This window comes from Eptesicus fuscus, chromosome 6 (assembly GCF_027574615.1).
Source record: "Eptesicus fuscus isolate TK198812 chromosome 6, DD_ASM_mEF_20220401, whole genome shotgun sequence".
NCBI classification, from domain to species: Eukaryota; Metazoa; Chordata; class Mammalia; order Chiroptera; family Vespertilionidae; genus Eptesicus; species Eptesicus fuscus.
Window position 1 is genome coordinate 7,874,959 of NC_072478.1, and position 10,510 is coordinate 7,885,468.

The window sequence follows — 10,510 nt, forward strand, 5'->3', positions numbered from 1 at the left end:
AGGCCAGTTCTCTTTAAACAATTCCTAAAAATGTATGGCTCTTAGAATTAAAGACTGTTGGGATAAGTGAAATCTTAGGCATTGTGACCACACAGGAGGTGAGATATTGTGGACATGGTATTTGGGGAAATCCTGAAATCTCTAAAAAAATGTACACTGGTTGATTATTGGCCCCTCAAGTGAAAGCTTCTCTGAGCACACAGTATACCTGCCCAGTGTAATGTAACCAATGGAGAGTGCCACATCTCAGGTCCTCATCTTCTGCAGAGCCTCCACATCCTTGTCAGAAGATTTCTCAGAGCTGCCTTCACATCCTTATTCCTCAGGGTGTAGATGAAGGGATTGAGGGTGGGAGTGATTATGGAATAGAAGAGGGAGATAAACTTGCCCTGTTCTTGGGAGTAGCTGGAAGGGGGCTGTAGGTACATGTAAATGGCAGGAAGGTAGAAGAGGGAGACCACCACCAGGTGGGAGGAGCAGGTTCCAAAGGCCTTGTGACGTCCCTTTGAGGACTGGATCCTGAACACTGCACGGGCGATGAAGCTGTAGGACAAAAGGATGAGAGCCAGGGGGACCAGCACGAAGAAGGCCACCAGCACGGCCAGTGTGGCATCATTCACAGCTGTGTCAGCACATGACAGCTTGATCATCGCCGGCACCTCACAGAAGAAGTTGTTTAGCACTTGCCGCCCACAGAAAGGCAATTGCACTGTCAAGACTACTTGAACTAGAGAGTTGCCAAAGCCACTTATCCAGGCCACGGCCACGAGCTGCTGACAGAGAGGGCGGTGCATAATAAGGGCATACCGCAGGGGCTCACAGATGGCCACATAGCGGTCCAGGGCCATGGCAGCCAAGACAATGCATTCAGTGCATCCCAACCAGTGGAAAACCGCATACTGCACGGTGCAGCCACCGTAGCTGATGGTCTTCCTGGAGCTGCCCATGTTGACCAGCATCTGAGGGACCGTGGTGGTGGTATAGCAGAGGTCCAGGAAGGAGAGGTGGCTGAGGAAGATGTACATGGGGGTGTGGAGCTGGGGATCCAGCCGGGACACCAAGATGATGGCAATATTCCCCAACATGGCAAGAACATAGGACACCAGGAGGACCACAAAGAGAGGGAGTTCCAGCCATGGCCTGCCAGAAATACCCAGAAGGATGAAGTCCCTGGGAGGATCCCCCAAGAAGCTCTGGTTGTCAGTTCTCATGCTGAGGCATTTTCTGGTGCCTGAGATGAATCAAGAAAGTCAGAATGAGTAAAACCTGAGAAAAGGAGTTGTCTTCCTCAATCTGTGCTGTGCTTCCCTACACAGGTTCTACTCTGCCTTACCTCTGTAGAGCCACTGAGATGTGGGGAGTGAGAACAAGCAGGCAGATCAGCTGCGTATGTATCTTGCTCTCCCCCCTGCTCTGTGCCATTTAATCTTTCTGAACTTCACTTTGTGCATCTGTGACAAGGGGAAGAGAACACCTGCTTCAACTATAGAGTCTTTGGGATGATAAAGGGACATTACCTTGGTGAAAGCATCGCGTATGGACAATTTTCTTCCAATTTGGTCTTTGTTAGCCAGAGCTCCCAACACCATTAGAATGTTTGCCTGGTCTCTACAAACTCACTGACAAGAAATTTACCACTTTCTTAGGTTTTCCTGTTTTGCATTTTGGAGGCAGAGGTGGAAGGGAGTTGAGAGGTGGCAAAAAGCAGGCATAAGGACTTTGTAAGCAGTTGGGGGGCTATTACTATGAACATACCCTACTCGTCTCCTAAGGCTTACATCTGGCTTCCTGCCCTCTGCACCGTGCTGGTCTCTCCCACCATGGCTGTTCACACACAGGCAGCATGGTCATTTGCCGTGGAAGCAAAGAGAGCACAATCCAACCTCCTGAGTCCCTGAGGTGGAAAAGCTAAGTCATTACCACCCCTCACCGGGTCATGGCACCTAATGGGACCCCAGATGATAGGATTTGAACACAGGGAGAAAGATTTTGGTCCAGTAAGGAACAGAGCCCCTGGTGTTGGCTACTGAAGGATCAGATGGTCTCCAATGCTAACATTTATCAGGCAGTTTGGATATTTGAATTCCTTATACAACTTCTTTGCCAAACAGCCATTTCCTCTCAGAGTTGGAAAATACAGCAATTGGATTTCAGCCTCCAGCCTTCTACACTCTCCCCAGATTATATACCCTCAAGTTCATATGGGGATGATATATTTCATGTAGAATTAAAAATAAATTGAATCCTGTCTGCAGGACATTTGTGAAGGATTCAATTTTAGTTTCTTATTTGGTGCTTTATGCATAAAATATGAAATTCATATAAAATATGAGATCAGGTTGGATGCTGTAATAAATACCCTCCCAAGTTCTAGATTCTGAAGAACTCTGGTACTATTTGAAAATAACTAAAACTCTGGGGTTTTAAATGGGTAGATAAGTGCAAATTGCCTTTCTTCCTCTGTTGTTTCAAAACTACATGCTATTTGCTATAATGTCCTCAATATTTTTGTTTAAAACCTAATTATTGTACCTCTTCCCACTATTCAATTAAAAACACTTCTAGGGTAAATCTTAGAGAATCTTACTATTTTACCTCTAATGGGAACTCAAGACCTTGGTTTTGATACAGTGAGCTGGTTAGGGCAAAATCAGACTAGCCCACTTTTTAAGATAAAAAAAATAATTATGCCATTTCTCTTTCTTAAATGTCAGATTCCAAGATTTCTTCTTAGAGTCCAAACTGAACAAGAAAGGGGAAAGTTACAGGGATAGTGAAGGAAGATAAAAAGTATGAAGGAGCTAAGAAATATGGAGGGGTAGATATGCTACATTTAATAAATATAAATTATGAAGCACTTACGATAAGCCCGGTGCTGTGATAACAACTTCATATGATATCTGACTTAGTGCTTTGATGACTCAGTAAAGTAAAAGCTTTTACCCCAGTTTTACTGTTGATCAGGGTGGTGTGGGGAGGATAGCTGGTCCACCTTAGATTATTTACAGGCAATAAACCAGCATTAAAACACTATCTTCATCAGCAAGCAGCAAAGCCAAGACTGAAAGCTAAGGTCTGGCTCTTAACCATTATTCTCTCCAGCAGTTTGCTTTTTAAAAATCAGTTGGGCGAGGGGGGGAGCGGGAAGAGATTAACCAAATAATTTATATGCATATATGCATAGCTCAGGAACACAGAGAATAGTGAGGTGAAGGCCTGGGGTGGGGCATGAGCTGGATGGAGAGGACAATAAGGGAAATAAGGGGGGGGGGCATTTGTAATACTCTGTACAATAAAGGTAAATTAAAAAAAAACATAAAAAGAACGGTAACAAAAAAAGCAGTTGGTGAATAGCATTACTGCAAATGACTGTGAGAGAAGAGAATGCCTGAAAAAGAAGTGTATGTCACCAGACAGAAAGGGGCAAAGCAAATGAGTAGTAATTTCCAGTTCAGTGCACCAGGCATGTGTGGGCACACACACACACACACACACACACACACACACACACACACACAGCAAGCCTGCACACCATCCTGGCCTGACCATTCTAGCTCTGCATCCAGTCTTTTCCACATGGAGCTGGGCTTCAGATACAGCCTCCACATTCCCTTGAACTTTTGTCTTCTTTCTCCCCAAATAGAGATGTCCCTCAAGGTGTGGCCTTGGGTGAACACAATAATTCTGAAGTCAGCCACAATAACCCTTAGCAGAATCCTTCCAGAGCTGTGACTCCAGCGAAAATTCCTCACTGACGTCCTCCAGCTCTCCTTTTGACATTGTTAACGGAGGCTGTGCACATTTAACCTGTCAGCCATTCCTCCAACTTCCAGCCCCTTCCTTTAATTTCTGGCTGCCTCTGCGTCAGTTACCCTGATTCCAACTATTCAGGTGATCTCTAATGATGTCCTCCTAGTCCTCTTTCACCACATTTCTTCAGTGACTGTGTCCTAGCCACAGCTGTCTAGACCCTCCCACTGCTGTCCTGGACTAGCACAGCCCTCTGGAACCTTGGAGCCCACCATATTCCTGTAGGCAGTCCCTTTCCTATACAGCCCATCACTCACCTTCACAATGGACTCATCTTTCCAAGACTCAGGTCTTAAAAGCAAAGATATCTTTAGTCCTTCCAGTTACCTAAAACATAAGAACCCATCTCCTTAAACAGCACACGGTAAGAGTGAGGATTGCATTCCTCTCACATGGACTCCTCAGCATTTCTTCTGACCACTGTCATATCCCATGGGCTGTTTTAATGACCATCCTTACACCACACTTGCTGACAGTCCAGGCTGTGAACAGGTGAATGGACCTGTGATGTATATCGTTCTCTGTGGGACATAGAACTCTAGTGACATGTGCGGATATATCATCATAATGCTTGGCATTTGATAGAGCATGTCATCTGCTCCAACAAACAAGTGAGAAAATCTGGAAATAAGCTCATGAAGAGGGAAAATGACAATGAAGCCATGGGATTTTATTGCATATCAGCCCAAAAGACCTCTTCCTTCAATCTAAATTCAGCCTAAATGCCCACACCCAGATGACAGGTGCAGACCCTATTTAATAGCTGAGGCCATAGCTGGGACTGAGTGTGTGTGTAGCGGGGGGTGGGGGGGGGGGGGAGTGGGAGGGGGGGAAGAGAGAGGGGGATGGGAGAGGAGAGGGAGAGGGTGTGGCAACGGGCTTGCAGATGACACTTTCCTTCACAGATATGAACAGGGGCTCTTTCATCACAAAAAGGAAAAAGATACATGATTTGTGTGTATCTCCTGTCCTGTTGACATGCTTGTTTTTGGATGGAACTTCTGATCAGAGTAAAACCAATAAGTAAAGTGGCACATGGAAGGGTCTGAAAGTACCGTGTGCACTCTGCCCCTCTTCGCTGTGTTCTGCTCACTCCCTGGGTGCCAGGCTGTGCCTACCATCTTCCCGCAGGGAGTGCACCTTCCCCGCACAGGGCCCCTGGGTCCCACTGTAGCTTCCTTCATCAAGAGCCCTCGCTGATTCTCCGCTGTGGGCCATCCCCTGGAGGCTCCACCCACAAAGGGTTTGAAGAGCACTGATGATCATATCTTCACAAGGGGGCTGAGGTATAATTTCTCAAAATGCTTTAATTTTAGAGACTAAACAATATTTTCTAACACATAGTAAGAGAAAGGCAGTAAATCAGCATGAAAACACTATCTCCATCAGTCTATGTACCAGGCACTAGGTACACGCCGTTGCATGCTCTACTTCAACAGCGGGGCAGACTGCAACTTCATAAGGGTTAACAATATCCTCCTCTTCCAGGTCAGCACTGCAACATGACTCCATGGGCTAACCAGTGGTCGGCAAACTCATTAGTCAACAGAGCCAAATATCAACAGTACAACGATTGAAATTGCTTTTGAGAGCCAAATTTTTTAAACTTAAACTTCTTCTAACGCCACTTCTTCAAAATAGACTCGCCCAGGCCGTGGTATTCTGTGGAAGAGCCACACTCAAGGGGCCAAAGAGCCGCATGTGGCTCGCGAGCCGCGGTTTGCCGACCACTGGGCTAAGCCGTTCAAGCCACCATTGCTGGTTCACACTGAGGGAACATTACCTCATTCCAGGCCCTGGAAGTCATAACCAGTGACCCAAGACTCCACTGCCTCCAAAACATCCACAGTCCCCAGGTACATGCATGAGTCTTCGTTAAAGACCCTGTAAAGCTGAAAAGTACTTAAGACCTTGCCTAATGGAAAACTCAGTAATGTGATATATCACTTGCTACTAATTTTTAATATGTTAAATTTTGCTTTTTTTGTGGAGATTGTGATTTCTTTAAAAACAAGCATCTTACACGGTGTGTCGTTCACAGCACTTAGAATATGGGAGTGATGCGATTAATTCATGGAATGATTACTGATTTTGTTAACAAATCTAAGGATCTCATCCCTCAAATAGCTCCTTCTTCTGATTGTGGTGGGAGGGAAGAAGAAGAGGAGAAGGAGCTGGAGCACAGTAGGATCGGGCCTCTGGGACCCCAAAGAGAGGACATAAACCCACGCAGGGAGGATGCCAGCCCCTGGAAGCATCCCCCTGTCACTGAGACAGGGACAGTCCCTCCTGCACATGCCAGCTCCCCACTCACACGCCATTGCCTTTATTCTGTAAATATTTCATTTGCTGCTAAAATTCAGCTCAAAGCTTACTTTCTCTAGGGACTGGTACTATTTGCTTTACTTGCTTTGTTCCTTTCTTTCCACAACCACATTGGGCTTAATATTGCTTTTGTTACTAAGGCTCAGCATTGTCCAAAATACTGAGGAGCAGCAGAAATAAGGTTCAGGGTCCTCATGCACTCTGGGCAACACCCACCCTGCTGATGAGCATTAAACAGCTGGTTTACCTAGATGCAGGGATAGCATGTTCTGTTCCTGGCTGTCTTCTAGCTTGAAGTACCCAATTTTACACATGCTGCTTCTTCATGCATGGCCACTGCTCCTTTACCATTCGTCCTCTGTTCTATGTCTCCTTGGTCTCCAGCAGAGACCAGTGCTTCCACTGCTACAGCCTGACCAATCTCTACTGCATTGTGCAGACTTTAGTTGGCCCAGAGTTCAAGACCAACAACTTACCTTCAGGTTCCCTGGCTTCCAGAGGGCTTGGTTAAGGAATGGAGGCTTTATTAGTAGACTGTGATGGTCTTAGCAGGGGAGGGACATTTAGGGATGTAGTCATTGGAAATGCTTTCTGTATTCCAGGACCAGGAAGACATAACCTATTTGCTCTGATGAGGTTGCGGGGGCATTATCCTTACCTGAGTCTCACCTTCTGAGCAGGTGTGGAGAGATTGTTCTGTCTAGAAGGGGAGTCTGCCTTCCATTGCAGCATGCTCGCTGGGGAGACTTGGTACTTTCCGGGTCTGTATGGGTGATGGGGGAGCTCTGTGGATCTGCTCTAGCCTTGGTCCCCAGAGTACCTGCAGAGACATTGATACAGTAGAGCAAGCTTATATGCTTATGCCATGGAGGTTACTTATGAGGTTAAATGTCATAGGTGGCAAGCCCTTTTAAGTTTATTCCTCAGATTAAATTTGACCTCATTCACTTCACTCATTTCTATAAAGGCTCTGTTTCCCCCCTCCCCCCCAAACATTGAGAGGAAAACCTTGGTCTGCTCTGGCTGGGAAATTATCCCTGATGATTTGTTTAATTAGTACCTGAGGGTTAGCTGCTAATTGATGTAGTGTGTGAGCTTGGAGTACTTGCAATTAGTGACAAATGTTAGAAGACCAGAGGAAATGAACCAATAATTAGAAATGAGGACTCTAATTAGGGTAGGTGGGGGTTGCCATAAAGTCAGAATGGAAGAATAACTTGTACAGCATGTTATTCAGTTAGAGTGTGGGCATTGCACAGGCTTCAGCACCAAGCTCAACTACTCATATTTGTATGCCTTTAAGCTCGGTTATCTAACCTCTCTGTGTCTCACTTGCCCCTTTTGTCTCCAGCATAGACCTATGGAGACCAGTGGTCTCCAGCATACACAACAGAAGTACAGGAAGCACTGGTATTGCCCTTCACAGGCTGTTATAAATGCAAAGTGAGTTGATTGTGCAAAGCACTCAGAACAGTGACTGGCATAGAATAGTACTTACAATTGTTTTCTGACTACTACACATGGTTTCAGCTGCCTATTCTATTTGTAACAGGGAAAGGATGGACAGAAGAGTCCATCCTTTTAGGAAACAGCCAGCATGAAGTGATGTAAGTCTTAATTCATGAGCTGAGAGCCACACGAGTGAATCCAAGCTAGTACTAAGAACAACCATAAACAGTGATGCCTTTGGACAGTTACATTTCCTCTACAGGTCTCTATGCTGGGAACCAATTCCAGCATGTAATAATTACAAGAGTTTCACCAAAAGGTTGGTGAAGCTTGGGGAGCTCAACAAGGGTGAGCCACATATGTAGTTTACCTGTTGGAAATAGCTAAACGGCACTTTCACCAAACCTGAATATTATTGCTTGCTGCCAGACAGCTCAGGGCATTTTATTGCCTCCTGTTGGCCAAACACCTGAACAGCTGTAGGCTATTCCCCAAACTGACAATGCTTCTGTAAACCTATTCTTTGAAATACCCTTTGAAGTGTATATCTCCACCTTGCCTTAGGACAAATCCTACCTAATAATAGACAAATATGCAAATTGACCATATCTCCGACACACCCACAAGCCACGCCCACCACCCAATCAGAGCGAGTATGCAAATTAACCCAAACCAAGATGGCTACAGCCACAGAGAGCAAGGTTTCCTAGGTAACAGAGGAAGCCAAGCTTTCCGCCTGCCCTTGCCAGGCCTAAGCTTCCACTCAAGCTACAAAGTTTCAACTATAGAAGGTAAACAAATTCAAACAAATGGCGGCAGAATGGAGCTTGAGAGAGCAGGCCAGGGTTGCCGCCAGCAACAGGGGAAGCAAAGCTTTCCGCACACCCTGGCCGGGCCCAGGCCTCTGCTTAAGGCAACAAAGTTTCAATTATAACCCCAACACAAATGGCTGCCGGCCTCGGAGGGAGCCCCAGGCTTGGCTCCGCTCCAGGCTACAAAGTTTCAATTGTAGAAGGAAAATAAATTCCAGATACCAGGGCCTCTGCTTGGGTTGCCAGGGGATGTGGCCGGCCTGCAAACCACCACAGGCCCCTCGCTCAGGCTGCCCCACGCCCCAAGGGAACCCCCACCTGATCCGGGACACCCTTCAGGTCAAACCAGCTGGCCCCCACCCCTGTACCAGGCCTCTATCCTATCTAATAAAAGAGTAATATGCAGATTGATCATCACTGCAGCACACAATATAGCTTCCCCCATGTGGTCAAAGATCCTGCCCCCATGTGAACACAAGATGGCCACCACAAGATGGCCAGCAGGAGAGGGCAGTTGGGAGGGACCAGGCCTGCAAGGGAGGGCAGTTGAGAAGGACCAGGCCTGCAAGGGAGGGCAGTTGGAGGTGATCAACCCTGCAGGAGAGGGCAGTTAGGGGTGACCAGGCCGGCAGAGGAGGGAAGTTGGGGGCAAACAGGCTGGCAGTAGAGTGGTTAGGGGGTGATCAGGCTGGCAGGCAGAAGCGGTTAGGGGCAATCAGGAAGGCAGGCAGGCAAGCAGTTGGGAGCCAGAAGTCCTGGATTGTGAGAGGGATGTCCCATATTGGAGAGGGTACAGGCTGGGCTGAGGGACAACCCCCCTCCATGCACAAATTTCATGCACCGGGCCTCTAGTTGTGTTAATAAATAACACGGGGTCCTTAGACAAGGAGTAGTCTTCAGTTCCTTTAGCTGAAGATCCTCTGACCCCCAGTGCCTTTCAAAATTATCTTTTGTCTTTGGACTCCTTCTTGAACCTACGCATCAGCCCCTTTCTCCAGATTCCTAAACCCTTTGTAAGGCTGGGAAAAGAACCCCGGCATTTTGACTTGATCATCTGTCGTCTCTAGTTCTAGATATGTCTGACTGGGTATTAGGTGAGGTAATGGTAGTGGTTTCATTTTTACATCCTGGGGTTTTAGGAAGACTTTTTTCTAGGGTTAGAGAGAGGAGAGAGGGCCTCTTCAAAGGTAAACAGGAGATTGTACTTGGGTGATGAAGTAGGGAAATTCCCTGATTCTAAGCATTGCTCTACTGTGTGCTCTCTCCCACGGAGAGCCAGATGTGGGATGTGGGACATTTTAGGAGCTCTCCTGACATTCAGATGGGATAATTTCCAGAGAGAGAGGGAGAGAGGCTTAAATATTTTAAAATTAAAAAAAAAAAAAGAGATGGGATTGACCATTTTGTGCTGAGAAATGCTGGTTTATTGTAGATGGAAACTCATCACTGACACTAACACAGGGTCCATTGGTATTATACCAATTATCACCTTCCTCCCTCTTCAGAAATCTTTCTGCCACTCATACTGTGAACAGTCCCTGTGGCTCCAGACAGCAAGATGCCTGTGAGTTATATTTTCCAGTTTCCCTGATAGATGGGGGAAGAAAATGAGGTGAATAAGATGCTGAGAAATCTTGCAGAAATTTCCATCAATCCTCCTTTATTCATTTTCATGTGTGCAGTGTGCAATGTAGACTTGATGGCTGCGACCCTAGCAGCCATATTTGACCTTGAAGCAACCTTGAAAATGAAAGTTACATACTGAAAGTCACGAGCTTTCAGGGGAGCCAGGGTACCTGATAGTCACAGAAATTGTGTGATCTGTGTTGTCCTCAAGTTTCTTTGACATGAGAATGATAAGCTTCCATCTTGTATACAGCACTGATTTAGGAAGCTGAACCTAATCTGATAGACCTCTCAAGAAGGTTTGCTGATATTTCTTAGTGTTATTATATTATGGGCTGTAATAAAGCTTTTGATATTAGTAACCCCAACCTCTGGGAGAATGTGACTTGAAGCAATCTGTATTGATTTCAACATAACAAATAGATTAACTAACAGTGAAGAGATACATATATTTAATGATCGAATAAATGATAATGAATACTGAGTGT

The 10,510-nt window shown here is 46.0% G+C and overlaps 1 protein-coding gene across 2 annotated transcripts; it reads right to left on the reverse strand.

Annotated features, from left to right (window-relative positions):
- Nucleotides 1–254: 254 nt before the first annotated feature.
- LOC103295015 (olfactory receptor 2B11) lies at nucleotides 255–1,822 on the reverse strand. Of its 2 annotated transcripts, XM_054716784.1 has the most exons (2): nucleotides 1,800–1,822; nucleotides 255–1,170 (listed from the first exon to the last, which is right to left on the reverse strand). In XM_054716784.1, exons 1-2 carry the CDS (start codon nucleotides 1,820–1,822, stop codon nucleotides 255–257), a joined length of 939 nt encoding a protein of 312 aa, XP_054572759.1. The 2 variants fall into 2 exon arrangements, with proteins under 2 accessions (XP_054572759.1, XP_008149637.1); XM_008151415.2 differs by lacking the exon at nucleotides 1,800–1,822 and having other exon boundaries at nucleotides 255–1,211.
- Nucleotides 1,823–10,510: the final 8,688 nt, after the last annotated feature.

Bases quoted from the DNA above. Each gene is read 5' to 3' on its own strand.
- LOC103295015 (XM_008151415.2), bottom strand. From the start codon at position 1,211: ATGAGAACTGACAACCAGAGCTTCTTGGGGGATCCTCCCAGGGACTTC.